The sequence below is a fragment of the Carex rostrata genome, chromosome 17 (genome assembly GCF_964058835.1).
Source record: "Carex rostrata chromosome 17, lpCarRost1.2, whole genome shotgun sequence".
NCBI lineage: Eukaryota > Viridiplantae > Streptophyta > Magnoliopsida > Poales > Cyperaceae > Carex > Carex rostrata.
This window is the reverse complement of record NC_135934.1, coordinates 10,144,119-10,170,315: the sequence shown is the minus strand read 5'-3', so window position 1 is coordinate 10,170,315 and position 26,197 is coordinate 10,144,119. Positions and strand designations below refer to the sequence as shown.

At 35.4% G+C, this 26,197-nt stretch overlaps 2 protein-coding genes across 2 annotated transcripts; one reads left to right on the top strand and one right to left on the bottom strand.

The window, feature by feature from the left end:
* The first annotated feature begins 6,288 nt into the window (after positions 1 to 6,288).
* LOC144568268 (transcription factor MYB106-like) lies at positions 6,289 to 7,831 on the top strand. Its single transcript, XM_078318558.1, has 3 exons — positions 6,289 to 6,711; positions 6,823 to 6,952; positions 7,082 to 7,831. The coding sequence occupies exons 1-3, from the start codon at positions 6,579 to 6,581 to the stop codon at positions 7,671 to 7,673; spliced, it is 855 nt and encodes a 284-aa protein (XP_078174684.1). The 5' UTR covers positions 6,289 to 6,578; the 3' UTR covers positions 7,674 to 7,831.
* Positions 7,832 to 8,166: 335 nt separating this feature from the next.
* On the bottom strand, positions 8,167 to 11,474 carry LOC144568269 (FKBP-like peptidyl-prolyl cis-trans isomerase family protein). Its single transcript, XM_078318559.1, has 4 exons — positions 11,116 to 11,474; positions 9,668 to 9,777; positions 8,932 to 9,074; positions 8,167 to 8,504 (listed from the first exon to the last, which is right to left on the bottom strand). Exons 1-4 carry the CDS (start codon positions 11,258 to 11,260, stop codon positions 8,462 to 8,464), a joined length of 441 nt encoding a protein of 146 aa, XP_078174685.1. The 5' UTR covers positions 11,261 to 11,474; the 3' UTR covers positions 8,167 to 8,461.
* Between the last annotated feature and the right edge of the window lie 14,723 nt (positions 11,475 to 26,197).

Here is a 26,197-nt window from a genome sequence, read left to right as displayed (position 1 = left end):
TTAAACTAAATTATATATTCTTATATCTCTCTCCCTCTAAAAAGCCCTACTCTTTTTTCTCAGTGTCTGGTCATGCAATCACGGAGTTGCTTCTTGTATCCAACAAATCATTTTCTAAACTTGCAAGAGAACATTTCTCTATAAATAAATATTAAGAAATTAGTGACTCGTGTAAAAATTTATACTATACAAAGCAAATTATCCACACTATTGTACCCACCTTTTTTTTTTTTCTAACCTCAATTTTCTATTTGAACTCAAAACAATTCACCTATAAATATATAGAACTTTTATTGATATATAACAGTATACAATATAATTAGGTTGATAAATAGGCCGTTATATTCATGTAAGATTTTATTGAATCATGACACTTTGAAATTTTAGTTTTGGACAAAAAAAAATCAAATATAACTAGAAATAAAAAGGTAAATTTATAAGTATATATGTTGTTGGCCATATAGATAGTCAAACAATCAAATTTCATGTAATTCAAGTATTGATTGATTGCATCAAGGACTGTTGAAAATTTAAATCACTTGATATAAGTTGAAATATATACCAAATCTCATTATATATTATAAACATGATACATGAATAATATAGAACGTTAAATTTAAATCAAAACTTTATTTAATAATTGTTAAAATTACCAAGTGATCCTCTCAATAATAATTCTTGAAGCCGAAGTAATTAAAAAAAAATTCATTCTTTTTATCAGAAGCAATTTTGTAGCTGGTGATTTCAATGGATATATATCTTGACAGGATAGTAGAGTGGACCAGGTCTAGTCATTTTCTGTTTGGCGACAATGCCAGAAATCCAGAACAGGCTCCTTTAGTTTACTGTTGTTACCTGTTACCAGGACCACCCTCCCGATTTTTTTATTTATATCAAAAAAAAATATAAATTTAAAAAACTAACCAAACCTCACGTCAATTTCGAAAACTACCCAAATCGTTCAAAAACAGTGATTTTGTACCTATCTTAAAAAATAGCAAAAAAATTTCAAAAAAATATAAAATTTCATCTCCATGCATATTTTAGTATAAATATCATGTTGAATGGTTCGGATCGACAATTTAGACTTTGAATATGAAGACAATGAAGATATAAAATATGAGGTATGATGAGGTATAAAAAAAATGAGGCATTGGAACCCTCGTTTAGTGCCTCAAAAATTCAGTTTAAGTTTTCGTTCAACGGTATGCATTCAACGATCGGTATTTTCAAAGTTTTCAAAGTCCAAACAGTCGATCCAAACCGTTCAACATGATGGGTATTTTAAAATGTGCTTGCAGATCAAATTTTATATTTTTCTAAAATTTTTTACTATTTATTAAGATGGGTACAAAATTAAATTCAATGGTCTGAATATAGCGATTTTGTTAAATACTTAATAAATAGTAAAAAAATTTAAAAAAATATAAAATTTGATATGCAAGCACATTTTAACATATATATTATATTATATATACATATACATATATTGGAATATGCTAGCATGCTATGCATAGCATAGAGCCCCTCTGTGCAACGGCTTGGATTTCAACTTTTCAAAATCTTAACGGTCGATCCGAACCGTTCATCTTGGTCTCCATATTAATATGTGTTTGGGGACCAAATTTTACATTTTTTTGGAATTTTTTTACTATTTCTTTAGATTTATTGAAAATCGCTGTTTTCAGGAAATCTGGACCATAAAAAAACAGTGATTTTCAATAAATCTAAAGAAATAGTAAAAAAATTCCAAAAAATGTAAAATTTGGTCTCCAAATACATATTAATATGGAGAACAAGATGAACGGTTCAGATCGACCGTTAGGATTTTGAAAAGTTGAAATCCAAGGCGTTACATGGAGGGGCTCTATGCTATGCATAGCATGCTAGCATATTCCTACATATATTATATTATATTATATTATATTATATTATATATATATATATATATATATATATATATATATATATATATATATAGATAGATAGATAGAGTAAGGCTTGGGTGCTATGGATAGCATAGAGGACTACGGTGCTACGGCTCAATATTCGACTTTTTAAAATTCTAATGGTCAATCCGAACCGTTCATCTTATTCTCCAAATTAAAATTTGTTTGGAGACCAAATTTTATATTTTTTTGAAAATTTTTTACTATTTTTTTAGCTAGGTAGAAAATTACTTGATCTAAAAAATTCTGCACCATTCAGATATTTGATTTTCTACCTATCTAAAAAAATAGTAAAAAATTTTCAAAAAATATAAAATTTGGTCTCCAAACACATATTAATATGAAAAATAAGATGAACGGTTCGGATCAACCGTTAGGATTTTGAAAACTCGAATATTGAGCCGTAGCACCGTAGCCCTCTATGCTATCCATAGCACCCAAGCCTTAGTCATATATATATATATATATACACACACACACACACATATACCTATACATATACAGTGTACGGCTAACGCGCTTCCTCTAGCATATGGACCGAAATGCTTCCGGTGAAAAATTGAAATTTCAAAATCCAAAAAGTCGATCTGAACCGTTCATCTTCTTCTCCATATTAATATCTGCTTGGAGACCAAATTTTACATTTTTCTGAACTTTTTTACTATTTATTAAGCCATTTTGAAAATCGCTGATCCAACGGTAGCTTCTGATTTTTACTGTTTGGTAAGCCACCGTTGGATCAGCAATTTTCAAAGTGGCTTAATAAATAGTAAAAAATTTCAGAAAAATGTAAAATTTGGTCTCCAAGCAGATATTAATATGGAGAAGAAGATGAACGGTTCAGATCGACTTTTTGGATTTTGAAATTTCAACTTTCCACCGGAAGCATTTCGGCCCATATGCTAGAGGAAGCGCGTTAGCCGTACTCTACATATACATATACATATATTATATTATATTATATTAATTTTTCTTACGGCCGTAAAAAATCCGGCATAAAAAATGTTGATCCGGATTATTTGTAGCAGTCTTTCGAATAAATCAAATTATATAGTATTCCATCTATTTTTAAAAAATATATATTAAATATTTGTAATACTTCAATATAAAAAATAAATAAATTATAAAAACTGAAAAATGAACAAAAAAGAATCCGAAAAAAAAAATTTCCTAAAAAAAAAAAATCCTAAAACCGGAAAAAAATTATTCCGGTTTTAATATCCATTTATTGGAAAAAAAAATTTCAGAAATTGGTGTTGAAACCGGAAATTTTTTTTTCTGGTTTGGATAGTTTTCGAAATTGACATGAGGTTTGATTAGTTTTTAAAATTTATATTTTTTTTGGATATAAATAAAAAAATCGGACCGGTTTCTGATTTACCTTATTTTTGTTTCTTTTTTAAATGAACACACACAAGATTCTGGTATAGCAATTGACGACTACTATTATATACACTTGTATAATTTACATGTGAACTTAATTATATAGATATTCAAAAGTTCTTTGTTTTGGCATTTATTGCACCGACATTTTTATTTTTACCCATTTTCTAATATATTTTAATAAAAATAACCAAAATTTTGAAATTTTTTAAAAAATACCCAAGTCGCAGGAATCGATGTTTTGATGTCAATGATGTTTTGGCAATAATAAAGTTATGACCGTTTAGAGAGCATGAGTACGTCATTGATGTTTTGGCAATGAAACATCGATGCACTTCAATCATCGTTGAGTTGAGCATAAAACATCAATGTTTTGACTCCAATTCAGAATTGCAAAAAAACATCATTTAGTGCCTCAAAAATTCAGTTTAAGTTTTATATCAACGGTAGACATACAACGATCAGTATTAGTTTTTTCAAAAGCCTAAGAGATTATTCAAGAATTAGCCATATAATTATTTTTAATTACATTTACTATTTATTGTGCGTGTTTGCTTATTTTTTTAATGGATTAAGGTTTCATTTATTATTCAATGATCGAAATTATCTATGATTTTTTAATATATGTCTTTTACACGATAATTATTTTTTTCAAAATTCAAAGAGATATATCAAGAATTATGTATGCAAATCTTCTAAAATGTAGTTATAAAGTATTTTTGTGTTTTTGTTGATGTTTTCAATAAATTATGGTTACATTTATGATTCAAAAGTTATCGAAAGCATAAATTTATGATTCAAAAATTCAACACTCTCAAACTACATAATTTCATAATCTTTAAAAAAAAAAAAAAAGTGGGGGGGGTGGGGGGGCAGATTGTCTTTGCGGCCCCATATGGGACCGCAGAATGACTTTGTGGTCCCCCTAAAATAGAGCCGCAGAGACAATTTGCGGCCTGGGTAGATCCCGAATTCCCCCGTATCGTGAGTGTTTTGGTTTATTTTTATTTATTTTTTGTTATGGTATAAAAAAAAGTTTCAGTAAAGATGTGTTTGAGTTGTGACGGAAAAAAAGAAGCAATTTTGATGTTTCAATGAGAACATAAAAAGATTGAGAAGTTTTTGAATTCACACTTCTAATACATCAAAATCAGTGCATTTTTTTCCCTTACAATAAAGGTCATTTCCCAAATTCATATTACATAAAAGAGCTAACTTTGTTAGTTCATTAATAAAACTTAGTAGCAGCTAGCAAGATCAATAAAACTTTGTTAGTTCATTAATGATTTCAGTAAAATGACAAAAGGGGCTAAAAGTCATTACACAATGCAAACGAACAATCGTTTAAAATTCGTAATTTACTATTAAAGCTCAGACAATTTACCTTTCACACCTTTTCTCTCAAAACAATTGCAGTTTTGTCTTACTATAAAATTCATCTTTTGCTGATAAGAAAAATGATTTCTTTCATTTTTTTTTCTATGAAAATATTAGGGACCAAAAAGAACACGTCGTATTTCTGAAGCACTTCCGGTTCAGATCCTGTAAGAACAGACACAGCAACTGCAGATACAGATTTTGGGACCAAGGAGACAGATCCATTGTCTCTGCTTTTCTGGGCCAATGCATGCAACCCACAGGTGCTGTCCTCATGGCTCTTACTGTCTTAAAAAAATATATATATATCTTATATTGTTATATATTTCATGAAAAATCCTTCAAATGAATCGAGGCATCACTTGTTTTCTTCAGATACAACAAAGGTGAACACTGCCATAAGTTATATATTTCTCTCAATTCTAAGATATGCAAAATATTTCAAGATATCAAATAAGTTGTGCTTCCATTTTGGGGCAATTCATAAGGGAATCTAAGCTATATCCGTATTCAGGTATAATTTTGTATAATTCAATATATGAAGGTAAAATTCTCTGAAGAAGATTTTACACTTCAGACTAAACATGGCTTTTAAGGGTTATTGGTAGTACAAGTACAGCTTTGAGCTTTCATTCTATCGGAGTCAAGCTGAGAGGAAAGGATATTTATTCCAAGACTTATCATATAGTAACTGACTTAAATATTGTACATTTCGCCGTAAGAATTTAAAATTGGAGTTTTGAGTTTTAAGATATTGGTTTCAGCATGTACATGCTTGTGGGAAAAGATATCAAATTCCATGGAATAACCCCAGAACATGTCTTGAAAAAGTTGAAAACACAAATAATCATTTACATGTGGATATTAAATTAGAAAAATAGCTGGTATGGGCTAGCATTGGGTATTGGCCCATGAGCATTAACTATTCCCATTTAATGTTACTTCCTTTTTGCTCATTTTTTTTTTTTCCTCCAGAGAAGAGCCAGATCTGATTTATATTCTCCAATCAATCAATCTACAAATCTAAATCTCACAAGGTTGTGTAACGCATAAAGTGAACAGTAACTTGCCCAGTGACAAAAATAATTGAACGGATCATTAAATAATTAGATCTAGTGATATTAATTGTATCATGATTACAGGATCATCATTAGTTCCACCGATAATTTTGTTGAAACGTGCCAGTAATCACGGAATCATACTTCATAAGAATCATAACACATAAGGTTTTCTTTAATTTATGAGTGTATATGATGATTTGATGAAGTTCTTTTAGTAATTAATTTGACCTTCTTTCATCAAGGACAAATACATTTTGGCAACATAATATGCAGAACATATATGACCTATTTGCTAGCTAGTGCTGGCTGGTGTAGTATATATATTCCAAGGCAGATGGACATTCAACACGTGGAGGTCAATTGACTCTCCTTCATCTTCAAAAAATTGTACTCATACATGATTTTCTATATAATTTAGAGTATTTTTACATGATGGACTCTCATTCATGTTCAATCCCCATAGCTTGAAAATCCGACTCCGTCCCATAATATATTAACATAGACTTGCAACTACCATAGAACATGAATATCTCTCTCTCTCTCTCTCCCTCCTCTCTCCCCCACACACACACCCATCAATGACTGCACAGAAGAGGAGAAAATAAATCACTGTTTCTTTGCAAAAGAGATTCTTGACAATATATTAATAGTCATTCTACTATGCCATGCCAGAAAGATTGCAATGCTACTTCTGATGTTCATGGAAAGCTCTTGAAACCGTAGAGAGTGAGCCTTAATTTCTCTCCTCAATCACTACTGATTTTTTTACTGCAGCACAAGGTCCTCTTCAATCTGCAGACTGCAATCCATGGGACGATCGTCATGCTGTGACAATACAGGCCTGAAGAAAGGCCCGTGGACACCGGAGGAAGATAAAAAGCTTCTTTCATATATCAAGGAGCACGGCCACGGCAGTTGGCATTCATTGCCGGCTAAAGCCGGTTAGTACATCTTAATTTTTATCAACCTACATACATTTGCGCCTCCTGTGCCTGTGTGTGATTTATCTGCTCCTTTTTTGTTGATGCAATTGTGTTTGTATTTGATTGTAGGGTTGCGGAGGTGCGGAAAGAGCTGTAGACTGAGGTGGATCAACTATCTGAGACCTGATATAAAGCGGGGCAAATTTAGCCCTGATGAGGAGCACACTATCATCCAACTTCACGCTCTTCTTGGTAACAGGTGTTAGTTATTTCCCAAGTCTTTCTCCAATAGTGCCTTAATATTTCACATTTTTATTATGTTTTGAAACTTTTGACGAATTAATTTGGTTTGTGCAAAGTATCTTTTACAGTTCTAAATTTATTCCAGGTGGTCAGCTATAGCAGGTCATCTACCGGGAAGAACTGATAATGAGATAAAGAATTATTGGAACACGCATGTAAAGAAGAAACTGGCCAAAGCAGGTGTTGATCCGATCACCCACAAACCTGTAAACCTCGCTTTCGGCTCGAGCGGAACTCACCACATAAAAAGCAACACCAACCTGGATCACATGGCTCAGTGGGAGAGTGCCAGGATGGAAGCCGAGGCCCGTCTTGGCAGAGAATCAAAATTAAGCACCTTCTCAGCATCTGCCCCGCCTCAATTCTTGATGCCATGCCTTGATGCTGTGTCAGATAGCATGTTCTCTGGTAATACCACTGGGTTTGTTGAGGTTAGTGATTCTACTGAAATTGCATCAGAGTTGTTCGGCGATCCTGTTGAAACATTGATGAGTTCAGCATCATGGGTACCAGTTGTACAGGATTTTGATGATTTGAGGGAAGAGGGTTCAATCAGAAGCAGCACCAAGTCAGAGAGTTGTGTCGATGCAGGGGAGCACACAGATGAGTACAGTAATTGCTGGGATCAGGTCCTTGACCTGGTTAGCTCGCCTTCTGTTTCGCTACCATTGTATTAGAACACAGGAGTATATTAATTCAAGAATATATTTTTAGGTTTAAATTCCTTTCATAGGCAATATATTACGCTTTTTGTTAAGAAAGTTTGTCCAAATTTTTGTTCGACTGGTTATCACTTACCAGTACTAAATATTGATAAAGCGCATTTGATATCACTCTTCACTGCATGTGCACTACACTATTAATTCTTTATTAGATGTCAAGCAGTTGCTATATGCTTCTTAAGGCAATAGCAGCTGAAATAATTGCAAAAAAAAAAAAAAAAAAAAAAAATTGAAGGATTGTGAAGAAGAAACTATACAGTGCAGGAAATGACTGATAATATATAAGACCATACACTAGTATGCTACGGCTTCAAATCCTTAAAATACAAGCCTCTGGAATCAGTATCATTTACATGTGAGGCCCGAACAGCGAACTGTGGAAATCACCATAAAAACGCATTGGCGAACTGTGGAAATCACCATAAAATCACATTGACGAGAAACCATGGGTAGTATGCTTAATTTCTGTTCTTTTTTCCATTTGATAGACTCAAGCACATCTATCATGAAATTAATTTCACCTAATTAACATAAGTATTACCGACTAAACAAACAAAGTGGTTACTTGCACCATGTGCTTCACACTGGATAAACAAAGGTTCTTAAACAACATAAAGTATCCCTAATACACAAGTCATACAATACTAAAGTTCATTTCACATGAAAGAGCTTGCTTATTCATCATGGAAAACAAAACCTTTCCTTCTGAAACAATGGGATCAAAATTTGCACTTGATTGATCCTCAATTCTTCCTCCCCTCAGCAAGGATAATATGGTACCCATGCCTGCATCAATACCGAAATTTTTCATTGAAGTCTGGAGTTTTTCATATTAATATACTGCACAAATGACCCTAAAAAGTATCACCAATTCTCAGCTTTGCTTTCTAACTTCCAAAAGATCTAAATTTGGTCCTAAACAATGCTGGGTGAGTTCATAATCTCTTCCCGTCGGTGCATACTGTCATTTTACTCGAATAATTAATGATGGAAGCCCTAACATACGAGTCAGTTTTGCAAAAATATATAGGAAATCAACTTATTTTAATTGTAAGGACAAAAGTGTGAGCTTCAAAAATTCAGGGACCAAACAGTAATTTCAAACTTCTAGGACCAAACAGGAAACAACAGCACAATGCAAGGAACATTGAACATTGCTACAATCTAGTCTTGTTCTTTTTAAAAATGAAGAGTTGGAGAGAGGAAGGCTTACGTGGATTTGAAAGGAGCACTAGTGACTCCAACTGGAGTATTAAAAGCTACCTCCTGGAAAGGCCCTGCCATTTTGCCTCGAGGGAACCAACCCAGGTCTCCTCCCTTCTTGCCAGATGGACATTCCGAGTACTCGGCTGCTATCTACAGTACCAAAAATCGTGCACAATATGAGTACACTTTACTTAAATTAGAAGAAATGCCATCATCCGAATATGTGAATAACAGATACCTAAATAACATTAGCTTATAATTAGTTTGATTGACCAGAACTTAGCTCAAGCAATGAAATTTCCAAGCAATAGCAAGAGCGAACCCGAAACAAATTTAACTCGCTAAACACAATCTCCAGCACCAAAGGCACAATAATACAAGTCCTCAATATTTTATAACTTTTCTCTGTGAATTGTGGAAACTGCACACCAGATTTCTCCATTTTTCACACATGCCCTGTTTATTTACATGTAGCTTACTTTATATTTAGCACACTAATTTATCAATCTTCTCCACCAAACTAATCTAAAATAGAGTTACTCGTGAAAGTCTAAAAAGGGTTGGAGCCAAATGCAAATTTGAGTGATATTTAGTTTTATCAACAAAAGATCCCTTTTCATAGATTTCACCTTCTGCTCTAAACTTAGCTTGATGGTATTGAAAAATGTGACGACTAAAAAGCATTTCCATGCAAGCATTTCAAAGCGTATATAGACTATATCTCCAATGTATCAATTGACTACCTTAGCAAACTCAGCAGGCGGAACTTTGTCTCCATTGTTAAGCCACCCGTCTTGTAGCTTTTTGTATGCTTCATTAATCTTGCCTTGCTTTTCACACAGCACATGTCTTGCTACACAACCAAAAAGGCCACACTTTATTTTAACTCAAGCACCAATAAACTAAACATGATTATTTTTTTCTAACTGGCAGCCTGTTTTTGTTAAGTAAATGCAAGTCTTAGAAGTAAGAATTATACAAACTGTGAAATCAACCCAAGATTTAAAATAACCCTAAAAGTTTCCAACCATAGCAGCGATGCGTGCAATTTTGTGGTGTGTATCTAAAATATATATATATAGAGAGAGAGAGTGACTAATGTGCATTCGAATGTATATGGGCCGAAATACATACGGTCCAAATTCGACTTTTCAAAATCCAAACGGTCGATTCGAACCGTTCATCTTATTCTCCATATTAATATGTGCTTGGAGACCAAATTTTATATTTTTCTAAATTTTTTTACTATTTATTAAGTATTTTACAAAATTGTTGATCCAACGATGACTGTTGATATTACTGTTTTGTTAAGCCACCGTTGGATCAACAATTTTGTAAAATACTTAATAAATAGTAAAAAAAATTCAGAAAAATGTAAAATTTGGTCTCCAAGCACATATTAATATGGAGAACAAGATGAACGGTTCGAATCGACCGTTTGGATTTTGAAAAGTCGAATTTGGACCGTATGTATTTCGGCCCATATACATTCGAATGCACATTAGTTTCTCTCTCTCTCTCTCTCTCTCTCTCTCTCTCTCTCTTTATATATATATATATATAAGAAATGAGGAGGGATCGGATGACACCCTTTTTTGGTGACATCGATTGACGTGTATTTTCGAAGTCCAAACAGTTGATCCAAACCGTTCAACTTGATGGATACATTAAAATGTGCTTGCAGATCAAATTTTACATTTTTCTGAATTTTTTTGCTATTTATTAAGATGGGTACAAAAATTCAACAGTCTGAATATAGCGATTTTGTTAAATACTTAATAAATAGTAAAAAAATTTCAAAAAATGTAAAATTTGATCTGCAAGCACATTTTAACATATCTATTATGTTGAACGGTTTGAATCAACTGTTTGAACTTTGAAAACTTTGAAAATGAACCATGTTATTCGATGTCACTAAAAAAGAGTGTCATCCGATCCCTCCTAATATAAAATTGGCGAGTATAACTTCATGTTTTGTTATCATAAAGCTACACGACTTAAAAAACTTTGCCAAAGCACCAACTAGTCATCATAATATTTGAATAATTAGGTAGCTAACAAAACATGTTCACTGAATAGGATTCGTGATTTATAATTTCCAATTATTTTCAATTTACCAAGATCATACAGATAACATTAAGAAAGCAAGAAAATTGGAAGGAAAAAAAGAAGGTATTAAGTATTAACCAACCTTTGACATAAGTACAGGTGCCGAGGCCGTCGGCTGACTTGCCTCCCTTGCCTTTCCCCTTGGAGCTGCTCTCATCGCTTCCAGACGCCGCCTGCTTTCCCTTCCCTTTGCCCGATGCCTCCTTTGATTTCGAGTCCTTCCCCATCACCGTCGATTAAAATAACTAATTACCAGGGGACACAATCGAGATTCCAACTGGGATCAAAACGAATAAAGCGGAGAGAGATCAATTTCACGAGATAGTTGATCCGATTAGAGAAGAGGCTAACCTCAGCAATTGTACAGAGGGTTTTGAGAAGAGAAGCAAAGTGCGCGCAGATTTATTCTTCCTCTCTTGTTTTCCTTCGGTTGGAACCGGAAAATAAAGGGCGTATGCTCTAAGCATTTTACTATTTAGATATTTTTGACCGTGTGATTTCATCGAACAGTTCTGCTTGGTAAAGATCCAATGGCTGGGACCTGAGTAGCATGACTGTTTTATTATTTATAGCGTGGATCCACGGACCCCGTCGGGCGGATGATATTTTGAGCAATGAGGGCCGATAAAAGAAATGAGCCATTCAATCCGTGTAGAGACCGGCCTCTAGTTACAGACTACTCTTAAGCAACCTTCTTTGGGTCGGGAGAGGGGGGCGTCCGACACTCATCGGATCACTTTTGTGTTTGATGAGTTCTTTTCACCGTCGGATCTGCTTTAAGATTTGCATCCATAATTTTGCCTCTGGTTTAAAATCCATACGCACGAATCCTAAAGCAGATCTGACGGTGAGAGAACCCATCAAACACAAAAGTGGTCCGATGGCCATCGTACAGCCCCCCTCTTCCTTTTGGGTCCAAAAACTCTATACATAGCATATCGCATATTTATCATTGTTGCGGGCTTGCGGCCAATACTGCATTTTTTTTATTTAAATTCTTTGTTAAGCTCTTGTACTGCCTATTTGCTGTTTAATAGATTGTTCTTCTTAAGTTACGCAACTATTTAATATCGATAAATAATTTTTTTATCTAAATTTCGAGCATGCGATTTCTAATACAAAAAAGTATTATATTTGTCACTAAATCAAATATTAATTCTCAATTTAAAGTTTTTTTAATAAATTTTAGAGTTCTATTTATCAAGCTTTTTTAACGAACACAACAAGCTAACTTTATTCGGTGAACAACATATCTTAATGCTTTGCAGGCGGTAAGGCATCTAATGTTCCTCGATAGTCGATATCAAACTGCATCAGGAGATCGAGCTCTTTTTTATGTGTACTCTATATTACGTATAATATATTTCATGATTAATAGTTGTTGTTTCAAAGTACGGCTCGCCCGTTAGTGCTGGTTTTATTGGAAATAGAGAAATAAGTGCGCCTAAAAATCCGAATAGTTATCATCCGAGATTTTTATTTTTACTCAATATTTTAAATAATTTAATAAAAATAACCAGGGCCTGATCAGAATTTTAAAAATAGCCAAATCATGGAAAAAATCCACGGCCTTTTTTTTTTCCCACCCGTGGATTTTTTCCACGGTACTATTAAAAAATGGGAACCGTGGAAAAAATCCACGGTCCGGTCATTTTTTTTTATAAACTCATTTTTTTATAATATATGTATATGTATATGTATATGTATATGTATATGTAATATAAGGAGGGATCAAGTTACAACAAGTTACAACAAGCATTTTCTACATTTTGAAAGTCCAAATCGTCAATCCAAACTGTTAGATATGATCTCTACAATAAAATGTGCTTGGAGACCAAATTTTATATTTTTTGGAATTTTTTTACTATTTATTAAGATGGGTACAAAAACTAGTCAAATTCAGACCATTGAATTTTGTACCCATCTTAATAAATAGTAAAAAAATTCTAAAAAATGTAAAATTTGGTCTCCAAGCATATTTTATTGTAGAGATCACATCTAACGGTTTGGATCAACGATTTGGACTTTCAAAATGTAGAAAATGCTTGTTGTAACTTGTTGTAACTTGTTGTAACTTGTTGTAACTCCAAAAATGTTGTAACTTAATCCCTCCTCATGTAATATATGTATATGTATATATGTATATATAATATACGCCACAATTGATACAGGGACCTCTACTGGTAAATCAGCAAGTATGGATTGATATATATTTCAAACTGCAAAAGCGATACACCAGCATGTAGAGCATTCAAAAATACATAATTGACACAAATTTCAATTTATTTGGATTTTTCTACAGTTAGTTATAAATTTTCAAAGTTTAGCTTTTGAAAAGACTTTAACCCCGGGTATTCGAAGCATCAGAATTTCAAAAAAACGTTGTTTGGTGCCTCAAAAATGCAGTTTAAGTTTTCGGTAGATATACAACGATCGGTATTTTGTTTATAAACGTCGTTTGGGTTTTTTTTATAAACTCATTCTTTTTATAATATATATATATATAGAGAGAGAGAGAGAGAGAGATATATGGGCTATGGTGCATTGCAATGCATAGGCATTTTTGTGCATTGGACCATAAATCACCGATTCAAATTCCAAATGACCAATCCAAACTGTGTTAGTGTAATAATCTAGAAGTCAATAATACGATAATTGATTATATATAAAGCTTTGTTCATGAATTGGATGATTAATATCATTTTGTTGCCTTGAGTATTATTGCATTTATGGATCATTTCGAGTTCATGACTGAAATTGTGAAACTCCATAATATAGATGATATATACTGTCACACCCCAAACCAGGAATTATGGATTAAGGTGTGATCAACCTCGCCTCGTGCTTAATTAATCATTAAGCACGCAAGGCTAATCATAAATAATAAATCAACAGCAGCGGAAGCAAAATAATATAAATGTCAAGCATCAGTCACATAGCAAATAAATAAACATACACATACATAACATATAATGCGATCCATCTCGAATCCAAATAACACCATCTATAGAAGGGGATACATGATCTATCAAGCCCGTATATATAACACAGGAAATACGGGACTCGTAAACCTATTCAAAAGCCCAACCCTAACTAGGTCAAGTGGTATGGCCCTCGGGGACAGCTCCTGACATCTCCTGCTGCGGACCGCCAGAACCTGTACCTAAAACCCACGAAACAACTTGTGGGTGAGCGACGAATCGCCCAGTATGTGACCCAGAATTATCCCCTCAGGGATCCTCTACGGTCAAAGCACTTTTATTTATAAAATGAATACAATTAAAATATGCACATGTGTGAACCTATATTAATAGCTAATAGAATTTATAATACTTTTGAATGATGCCATGATGCGATTATTCTATTATGCCAACATGCGAAATAAACCCAAAATAAAATCAAGGTGTAATATCGGATATAAATCAAGTCGAAATCCAGTACTCCTTGCACTGTGTGCCCAAATACAATAATAATAATAATAATAATATGGATAAAGTAATCACCCCGTGCCGTGCCAATATGATCAAAAAGATCCAAACAATATAATCCAAGGACTGTGATCAGACTGCAATGATACACGTTGCCTAGTGACATCGAGCATTGCTCCACAAGATAATAGCACACTAGCCGATGGTTATATCAAATCCAATGTGTCATCTCGCCTAACGATTCATCACCCAAACATATCCAATAGGAGAAATCATACAATGCAAGTCGTAAAAAGTTAATCTCTTCCCTCATGAGCAGGAGAGAACTCTACCGTCCGGCCAGACCAATAGGACACAACACATGGATTCTACCCAAACCGGTGCTGGAACCTCGTACAAGATTCTACCCAACACTACCCGGCTTGGAATCCCGTTTTGGATTCTACCCAAACCGGTGCTGGAACCCCGTACAAGATTCTACCCAACACTACCCGGCTTGGAATCCCGTTCTAGGCAAAGTAGCTCCTAATGTAGGGAAGGAATAAATCCCGAATCGTATCGTGCCACAGAACTCGAGTCCGGAACTGCTCACGTCAAATAGTAAAATGATCGAAAATGATACATAATCAAGTTTATACATATAATATAAATCCTAAAGCCATCCAAGGATCAAGTGACCCTCAGCTCAGTGGCTGTCGGGCCGTCCCATGCCAAGTGACACCAAGACGGAACGAAGTCACTCGGCTCTGCTCAGCTCTCACCAATGCATGCGTATGCACGTAATATAATAATAATATATTGTCTCCACGAGAAGAAGACAAACTAGTATCCTAATATTCTAATAATATAAATATAGTATTATTTAATTACTCTACTCCTACAATACAGTAAATTCAGGTTTTTCGGGGCTTATGCAATTCTACCTATAGTGCAGAAAAGGATAAACATGCTCTACAGTTTTAATGCAACTACTTAAAATAAAGTGCGAATGTCAGGTCAGATGGATCGACTGGTAAGAGTACGCCCACGAAAGAAAATAATTCAGATATCCCACACCTAAGGGGGCTGGAGTCTCTGTCGCTAAAAATCAGCATGCTCCGCGTATGCTCCGAAATGCGGGTCAGTCAGATTAGTCCAATGATCAGACTCGTACGGGATCGGCTGATCTGAAATTACGTAATTATAACTAATTAAAATCTACGCTAAATTATACTAACCCTTGCCCCATTTAATATGTTTAAGTTGAATCTTCAATTATTTCGATTTTATAAAATTTACCGATTTATTCAGTCAAATTGAATCGGTTAGTCAGGTATTGATTGTTTACTTTCATGCCATCGAGCTTAGCATTAATCTTAATTTATAATTTCGTCAGACATTGATCATTCACTTTGATCTTAATTAATCAATTTTTTTTATCTAATCTAATTTATAGTTTTAGTAATTTAATTTGAAGATATATTGTTTATAAATTTTCTAAAGTTGAAATATTCGCAAAATAATTATTCATGAGTTACGGTAATTTTAAACGTGTCCTACTTAATTAATATAACCTAATTACTTATCTAATTTGGTTTATTTTAAATTAACTATAATTATTTCAATCCATCTTAATTAATATAACCTAATTACTTATCTAATTTGGTTTATTTTAAATTAACTATAATTATTTCAATCCATCGAATACGGTTCGAAAGTTAATTTATTACTAAAAAATCCTAATGCTACCATTTTAATAAAATGTGTAACTTTTGTAGTTATTATTAAACTAATATTTAGTTTAATATATATTGTCATTTTATAATTTAGATATGGCATTTGTTTATAAGATTTTAAAAACAAAATTATTTATCTATTTTACGCGTTTATAATTATTTCTAACTAAGTTGTACAATTCGTTATTTTATAACTAATCTAATATTACATTTAATTCGTCGTTTCGAATCTAAGCATAACTTAATATTTCTCGTTTATGTTTCAAAAATACCTAAATTCTATAAAACATTTAAAACTTGTTTTGTTAAACTTTTATTTCACTTAAATGTGTTGGGGTGATTTATTTTGAATTTCTTTCTTAAATAAAATAAGTCCTAATGAAATCCGACTATTCCGATTGCGATTTATAATTATTTATTATAATAATTCTACAATAAGAGTATGTTACTTAATTTATTACTCTAACTATAATAATTAAATCTATTTTTAATATGTAATAGATAGAAATACATTCGTTAGTTAATCATTCCTATTAATTAAACTTTTTCACGTCATTAAATTATATGCCAACTTGCCATTTTAGATTATAATACTCAACTATATTAAATATACATAATTGTAATATTACTTTCAAAATTATGTATATTACTAACTTCCTTAAGTAAATTAATATATTGGCTAATTATAAACTAATGTTTAATAACTATTATGTTATTTTATTGGATTGCGGGTTGGTATTTTAATACGTTCACATTTATTTAATAATTTTAGTTATTATATCATAATAAAATTTAATTTCAACTATTGTAATTCTATCAACTTTACACTTCTCTCGCAGGTGAATCAGATTAGTCAATCTAATATCATAAGTGTCTTGGCATTTCCAAGCCCATTTAATTAATTGCACCCTCTACTAAACTATTTGATTAGTTCATTAATATTTTAATTAGGATTATATTTTAAATTGTATAACGCTGCCTAGTGCAATCTGCACCCAATAAATTCGGCGATTTTTATTAATATCCCTAAAACAAATCAAAATTTTAAAAATGCCCCTGCTCCCAATTTTTTTTTAAAAATGTCCTGACCGCCTGGGCTTCGGGCGGCCCAAAAAAGCCTGTGAGGCGCCGGCCCAAATGGCGGCCCACAACACCAGTGAGGCGCCCCCCCATCTGGCGCCCCATAAGCCAAGTGAGGCGCCCCCCCATCTGGCGCCCCACTGCCCATCTATAACCCCCCATCTGAGCCGCCCCTCCTCTCTCTCCCCCATTGTTTCTGCCGAAAAAAAGAGGAAAAAAAGAGAAAAAAAGAGAAGAAAGAAGAAGAAAGAAGCCGTTCCGAGCCGACCCCTCTCTGCCTCGCGCCTCGATTCGCTTCTCTCTCGATCGAACAAGTGAGTTTTCTTTTTTTCGATTTGATTAGGGTTTAGGGTTTCGGTTAAATGTGATTAAATGATGTAATGTGATTCGGTTTTGTTTGATTCGATGTTTAGGGTGAAATGTTAGTAATTAGTTGAATTGATTGAATTGGTCGAATTGGTTCGATTGGATGGTTGAATTAGATGATTGAATTGCTTGATTGCTTGAATTAGATGGTTGAATTGCTTGATTGCTTGAATTAGATGGTTGAATTGCTTGATTGCTTGAATTGGATGCTTGAATTGCTTGAATTGGTGCAATTGCTCGAATTTAGGATTATGATTTATGGTAAAATTGCTTGAATGACATATGGTTGAATTTAGGGTTTGTAGTTGTGAATTGTGAATTTTTTTTTAAATTTAGGGTTTATAGTTAAATTTAGGGTTTATGGTTGTCAATTGTGAATTACTTACAAATTTAGGGTTTACACTTCAATTTAGGGTTTATGATTTAAAAATATGCATATTTATTTTCTGAAAATTATTTTTGTGATAGTTTATAAAAAACATGTATATATGAATATAAAAGATTTGAAGTAAAACTAATTATTTTGAAGTATATCAATATTTGTTTAAAAATGATATATATATATTTTTATTGTAAGTAAATTGCATCTATATCTCATTTTTTTTATTGTAAGTAAATTGCATGCATTTGTTTACCAAAAAAAAAATGCATGTACATGCAAAATTAATTTTGTAAACAAATTGCATATACACCCAAAAAATAAACCCAGAATTGTATATGCATTTTTTTTTGTAAAGTTTATTTATTTTCAACAAAATTAATTTTTGTAAAAAAAAAATGCGTATGCATGCAATTTACTTACATGCAAAGTGTAAATTAATTGTATATACATGCAAATGCATATGCATGCAACAAAATTAATTGTATATTTTTGAACATCATATAAATGCAATTTATTTACATACAATTATTTTTGGATTATATACATGCAATTCTTATTAAAAAAGTAAACCCAGAATTGTATATGCTTCTTATTAAAAAAAATTTATATAAATTGTATGTTTTGATTAATATTTTTTGGCAAATGTAGTATGCCTAGAGTTAGACGGTGGGGAGTACGAGCTGAGCCTGCAGAGGGTGCAGATCCTGTGGATCCGAGTGGAGCTGGCACGTCCTCGGTGGATCCGACTGGAGAGGGCCCGTCGTCGTATGATGATACGACTGGCAGGGGTTTTGAGGATCCGACTGGAGCGGATCCGTCGTCTCAGGCCGATTTTCCAGATGGTGTGCATGATCCTGACACATTTAGTCCTCTTCTATGGACCCATCATGTTAAGCACCGCGTCTCATTGGCATCTCGTGAGGTACGTGAATTTTATACTTTAAAAAATGACATTCTGTTGAGTTATTAAAAAAAATGCACGATTTGAGTCTGACAAATTGATAATAAATACAGGACGATGTCATGCTTACGGTGAGGCACCGCAGGTCTGAGATTCCGTACGTCCCCCATAAAGAAATGCAGCGATACATCTTGAACCTCGGCTTGTATCAGCTTGCCACCATGCCGCAGAGTAGGATCGATGTGTCTCTGATGCAGGGTCTAGCGGAGAGATGGCGACCTGAGACTCATACATTTCATCTCCCAGTCGGGGAGATGACAGTCACCCTTGGTGATGTGAGCGCCTTATGGGGTTTACGTATCGATGGCGACCCCATAGGCGGCATCTCAGACCATCCAGAGCTGCAGAGGATGATACCGGAGTTGTTAGGGTGTGATCCGAAGACTCTGCAGAAGAAATATAAGAAGAAGAAGGGGGAGGAGGAGGAGGAGTTTCGTTATTCCGGGTACTGCATTTCTCTAAAGGCACTCCGGTCTCACTTCTTCCATAATCAGATAGATGTTGATACTGATGACATTGAGGCGGTCAGGAGGTACTATTACACTCTTTAAATTAACTTAGTAGTTGCTCAACCGTCTCAATTATTTACATTGATTATTTTATATTGCAAGTATACTAGAGCATATGTGCTGGATTTGTGCGGTGCTGTCATGTTCGAGGATTCCAGCGGTGACGCGGTTCTGATGATGTACCTCTCCCTGCTGAGGGACCTGGAGAAAGAATCGAGATGGAACTGGGGTGGAGCTGTCCTCGCCCACTTATACAGAGGCCTCTGTCATGCTTGTCTGGTAAGTCTGTATTAATATACGTTGTTATTGAAGGATGGATAAGAAGCACCCAGATTGAATTGTAAGTTAAATTTTCAGGTCAAGAATAAACAGCTCTTTGGACCACTGCTTCTGCTTCAGCATTGGTCGTGGTCACATCTGCCCATAAACCGGCCAGTCATACCATTGCCGCATCCCGATTGGGGAGGCCCTGAGCCAGCCAGATGCCCCGCATACGCCGCCATATGGGGCAGTCATCACGATCATGAAGAGAGGGGCAGGGGGATTTCTTATGTCCGGGGTCAGCTCCAGATGCTCTGAGATGGGAATATCGATTGGTTTCCGTATCGTGCATGGTATCAGCGCAGATGGCTGAGCCCGCTGACATTAGAGCAGACACATCTATGGTATTATCGGGGACCGGTCGTCTGTTTCTGGATCGTGGAGTACCATTACCCCGATCGGGTATCCCGGCAGTTTGGCTTGGATGCTTTCATCCCGGAGCACCCGTTGATGGGCAAGGATGCTACCGACAAGTTCCACAAGTAAGTTCTCTCTACTTAATTAATTTTTAACTTTAATATATCCACTGTTTCTCTACTTTCTAATTAATTGCACTTGCAGAACGGCGCACACTAAGGCTAAAGTCGACTGGAGCCAGCATTTCGTCATGCAGTACAACTGGGCTCGACATCCGGAGCAGCACTTATGGAGCCCGCCAGATACTACATCGTTGGGTGCTGGTCCCGGGGATCTGAGATATGCCGTATGGTACCAGAGATGGGGCATGCCATCAGTCTACCTGACAGGCCATTATGGCGAGACCCTACGACGTAGGCTGATGGATTCATCCAGCAATTATATGCCCTGGGGTCCGATCAATGCTCGCGCGGTAAGTAAAACTGAAACATACTTTAATTTTAAAGTGCAAATCCAGATTACTTACTGTAGGCATAATCATGTTGTGTGCAGCTGTTGACCGCTATGAGAGGAGTTGGACACAGCTTGGCGTGCATGGCGAAGGATGCTTGGCGATATATAGGATGCCAGATGCTCGAGCACACTGCACCAATCGTGGAGACAGGCGGTTTTGAAGGCCGCCTCGTTGGCATGCTGCGCGATGCTGGGGAGAACATCAATTGGCGGGAGATACAGTCTGCACCGCGAAATCCAGATTATCAACGAGTCCCTGTCTATGGCGATGAGATGCCGCAAGCTCCTGCAGGTAATTACAAGTTAATATTAAAAGTACGACACACACAATATTCTTATTTCCGTTGAATTGTTCGTTCTAACTCAGTTAACTTCCAATTATGCAGCTGATGACTCAGGTTGGGCGTTCCACGACTGGGTGCTGAATACCCAAGGATGGGATGCTTATAAAAATAAATACGGAGTTGCAGTAGAGCTTGGCACGGTCAGTCGCCAATTATACCATTATTTGTTGCAGAGTTCTTTGTATGTAGCAAAACTAACATTATTTTAATCTAGGATGGAGCACCTCGTTGGAATGCCGATCCCATATTTAGTATAAATGAGCTGGACCCGGCAGATACAGATGCAGAGGCGTATGGCTCCCACAGACCACCTCGTGGAGTGGAGATGGAGCATGACTTTGAGGCTGGTGGGAGTTCATCTCAGACTGCAGATGGCTTTGTCTCTGCATTATTTGGCGCACCGCCTCCTTCCACGTATTCTGCAAGCTGGGAGCAAGATCCATGGGAGCTGCGTACACAGCCCGCCAATGCAGAGTCAGCTGCTGGATTTGATCCACGGGCAGCCAGGACAGGTACGCAGCACATGTATACGGGGGACGAGGATGAGGATATGGGGGACGATGAGGAGGATTTGGGAGAGGATGCACTCCGAGATGTGAGTCCGCAGAGGCGCGTGCAGCCGCACAGGCATGGCAAGGGCGTAGCGGCTCCTAGGTTGTCTCTATCCGGAAGGAGACGAAGATGATGATTGTAGAGTTTTTGTTTATTGTGATATATTTCTGACTGTAGTATTTTGACTATGGGACTGCTGTATTATGTTGACATTACGTTTTTTTATTTTATGTTCATGTTGGTATTATGTTGTTTGCACTTTACATTTCATTATTATAACACAGTTCAACAATACAATTAAAGTTCAACAATACAATTAAAGTTCAACAATACAATTAAAGTTCAACAATACAATTAAAGTTCAACAATACAATTAAAGTTCAACAATATAATTAAAAGCAGCACATGTATACTTCAAGTAATTACATTCAAACTAAGAAATTATATTCAAGTAATTACAATTTCTTCACTATTTGCGACCCACACTCCCAGCAGACCGCCTGTGACAGGGGCGGTTTGCTAGGGTCCTGACCGCCTGGGCCACGGGCGGTCCACTAGGGATGCCTATTTATTCGTTTTTTCTCTCTCTCTCTTCTCACTCCAACATCAGTCTACCTTCCACCTCAAAGGCAGAAAGAAGGGAGAAAGCGCTCAAGGCGATTTCGGGCGATTTTCTGGGCGACTACAGCTACAGGTAATTTAAATAATTTTTTAATAATTTTTTAAATATTTTTTGTAATTATTTTTTAAATATTTCTTTTAATTATTTTTAAAATATTTATTTCAATTATTTTTTATATATTTTCTAATTATTTTCTAATTAGCCGTTGATTACTGTACAGTTAGTATTTAATTACGCACATAATTAGCCTTCCTAATCAATTGCTGTCACTTGAAACCCTAGTTATAATGGCACCCAAAGTTGGAAAAAATAGAGGAAGAACTGAAACCGAACGCGAAGCAAAAAGAGCACTCATTAATAATTTTTGGACGGCTGAAGCCTACGCGATGAGGAATTTGGAAAGATTGTTTTCACCCAAAAATAATGAAGAATTTCTGAGCACTCTTGATCCATCAATTAGAAAAATGCTGATGGAAGGCTGGGTGGACAGGGTCCCTCCACCTGGATGGGGACAGTGCTGCTTATGTGAGCTGAACGGAGATATGGTGGATATGTTCTTCTGTTATAAATGTGGCAAAGCTGTTCATCCCAATTGCATGGACCCGCATGCAGATCTGCTGAACGACGCTCGTCTCACTACGTGGGAGTGTCCTGCGTGCGTCCGTCGGGCTGAGGAAAAAAAGGGAGCAAGCTCCTCGTCTCGTAAGGCTTAGACCCCAATTGTATGTTGTTGTAGTATTTTATGTTTTAACTGTAACGGTTTGTATAATTGATATTTGAACTGGTTGTTGCTGTATGAATTTTATGTTACCTTATTCTATGGACTCGACGGTACTGTATTATTTAGTAATGTATTTGAATTTTAAATTCCTGGATTTATTATGAATTTTAATCCGTTTTTCTTCACAAAATTATTCAAATCAAAATACTAACATTTCTCTAAAAAAAAAAAAAAAAAAAAAAAAAAACACACACACATGAGGCGCCCTGCTGTGTGGCGCCTCACTTGTGCTTTGGGCCGCCCTAGGGGGTGGCGCCTCACAGGCTTTTTTGGGCCGCCCAAAGCCCAGGCGGTCAGGGCATTTTAAAAAAAAATTGGGAGCAGGGGCATTTTTAAAATTTTGATTTGTTTTAGGGATATTAATAAAAATCGCCGCAATAAATTCATTCATTTTCTTTGGTTGATTCCAAAAGCCAATCCTATTCGGCCCAATAAAAAGGAAATTTATTCCAGCCGAAAGATTCGAGCCAATTATTTCAAAAATCACATTCTTTTATTTCTACATATAGGTCCCTATGACAAGGGAAAATACCATGGACCTAAACTTTACACAAGAAGCCCTCAATTTAACTTATTTACGTTTTGGTCCCTTCACTTACATTATTTACACTATTTAGGGGTAATTAGCATAACAACCCCTAATTCTGACAAATTAACAACAAGGCCCCTTGTAAACCATATACTGGTAAACCAGTATCCAAGCACACACACGCATATACCAGACAGAGACAAAAGAAACAGAGACAAAAGGAAGGGACAACACAAATAATGCCAGGGGTACGCAGGTCAGCAAAACACACAAGCACACAAACACACAAACACACATGTACATATACCAGGCAGAGGCAACACACCAGGAAGGGCAGCACAAGGCGAAAATTCACCGCATAACGACACAATTCAATCAAACCTCAATTTCTCTAAAAAGGCCGGTACCAATTCAATATAGAAGCACAAACGTCACAACAACAATTCAAGGGTGTACCGGCCTCAATCATTCCACGGGTCGGCCGGGAAAATCAACAACCCGAGCCGACTAGCAATTCAATCACACAACCAAGAGAGGGAATTAAGAGGTGCTAGACTAACCGGGAGAGAGCAATCGGGCAAGAGGTAGTTACGAGAAAGCCAGTTCCAAGAGTTGGTCTCACGTCACGGCTTTGCAAGTCCGATGAATTAACGAGAATCCAGCACCTCTAGAGACCAGCAAAACAGCACCACGAGTAACAGGAACCACTCAAATCAATCAATGGAAAACCCTCAATTTCTTTAGGGTTTTCAGATTCTCAAGAAAATTAGAGGGAAAGGCGAAATTAGAGGGAAAGGCGAAATAGGGGGAGCAAGGCAGAAATCTCAACACATGAGGGAAAGAGAAAAGGCAAACCACAGGAGAGAGAGAGACAGAGGGACTTATACCCAAGCAAGGCAGCAATAGAGGAGTACGGCCAAGCCCTCTGACGGGGTAGGCACGCCAAGGCACGAAAGTCACCAAGAGCAGGTGAACGGAGTGTCGCCCGTACAAGGCCTCTGACAAGCGAAACGACACAGCAACCAACTCAAAATAGGAGGGATTTCTCGCCGCTGCCTTCTCCACGAAGGAGAATCAAAGTCGTAGGTAGGGTCGGGCTGTCAGCGGAAGGAGAGGGAGAGTGGGCTAGGGCTGCAGCGAGAGAAGAGAGACAGGGAGGGTTTCTCCCTTCTTGCGCGAAACAGAGAAGAAGGAGACGGGGAGAAAATCTCCCAGGCGGACCCGACAATTTTATCAAATGAGTTTAAATCTCATTTTCAAATGATTCCAAGGATCAAGGCATGAGGTTGCTTCAAGATTCGTGTAAGATGAACAACGAACGGTTGAGATTTTTCAAAAGAAACAAATATTCATATATGGTTGCATATGGTGTGAATTCATTCCGACGGGAAGCAAAATAAAAATAAAATTTGTTTATTAACATTAAGTCTCATTTAAATATCAAGTTTGTTTTATAAATTTGAATTGAATAGGATATATATATATGTATATAAATATTCATTTAGTCATACTTCTAGAATTTTTAATAAATCGAAATTTATCAATTTTATAATATTATGTTTTCAAATATTTCTCGTGTTTAATCTCAACTATAATCTCGAATGATTCGATATTAATCATGCATGTCGTTATATAAATATTTATCTATTCAATTCTTATATTTTATTTATTTATACGAATCGCATCATTTCATTTTGTTTTTATTCTTCTTTTCTAATCTTACGTCTGGTAACGAATTTCCGCGGGTAGTTATAAAATTATTTTAGGTCTATAATAATAATATTTTTAATATACATAATATCATATTTCGTTTATATTTCAAAATTTTAGATTCGTTTCAGATTAATCAGATATTTCTGATCAGTCATTAATTTAGTTAGAAACTTTTATTTAGTGTAAAGATCAGTTTAGCAATAAATCACATTTTAAAATTTTGAAATATAACATATACTCTTAAAAGGTCACTGACCAAGGTAATTAGCAGGAACACTAATTACCGTTGTAAGGTTAGTATGTGGATTAAATGATGGTCAAGTTTTACAGACCATAAATAAGGAGTTGTCATTTTAATCACATAGATATATGTTCCAGGAACATGATATCTGACAGACCCCGAATGAAACATTATACGGAATTGTGTTCGTGTCATTAATGCTTTCATTCAATGTTAAGTTCTAAAGTATGAGGTATTCATCTTTCCTACTAAGAAATGTATATGTGTGATTGTTATCAAACGCTGTCGGTAAAATGCAGTTATAACGGTAGCTCTTCGGTATACATGGCTTAGCTAAGGTAGTGATGGTTTACCAAAAGTACTATTGTCTCTCGTATCTCTATACGAGCTATAGCATCACTGGGCCCCTTGATAGAATAAGATTATCAGCGCGCGGTATGATTACAAGAGTAATCATATTTGATAATCTGCTCAAGATCAAGAAAAGATTAAGTTTACAAGGATGACACACACCTACCTTGAAATTAATCTGATAGCTATGAGACAGAAGAACAGACACAAGTAAATTGTTTACTGGATCGTGATATTGTACTGTACAGCATCATCTGTGTAATTGGATGGTCATGATGTGTTGCCAGATGCCGCTCATGATTATAGAAGTTAAAACAGTTTTAACTCTATTTACCAACATAACACAGATCCTTTCGGGTCACACCATATAGGAGTTAATCGGAGAATCTTATTGTGATT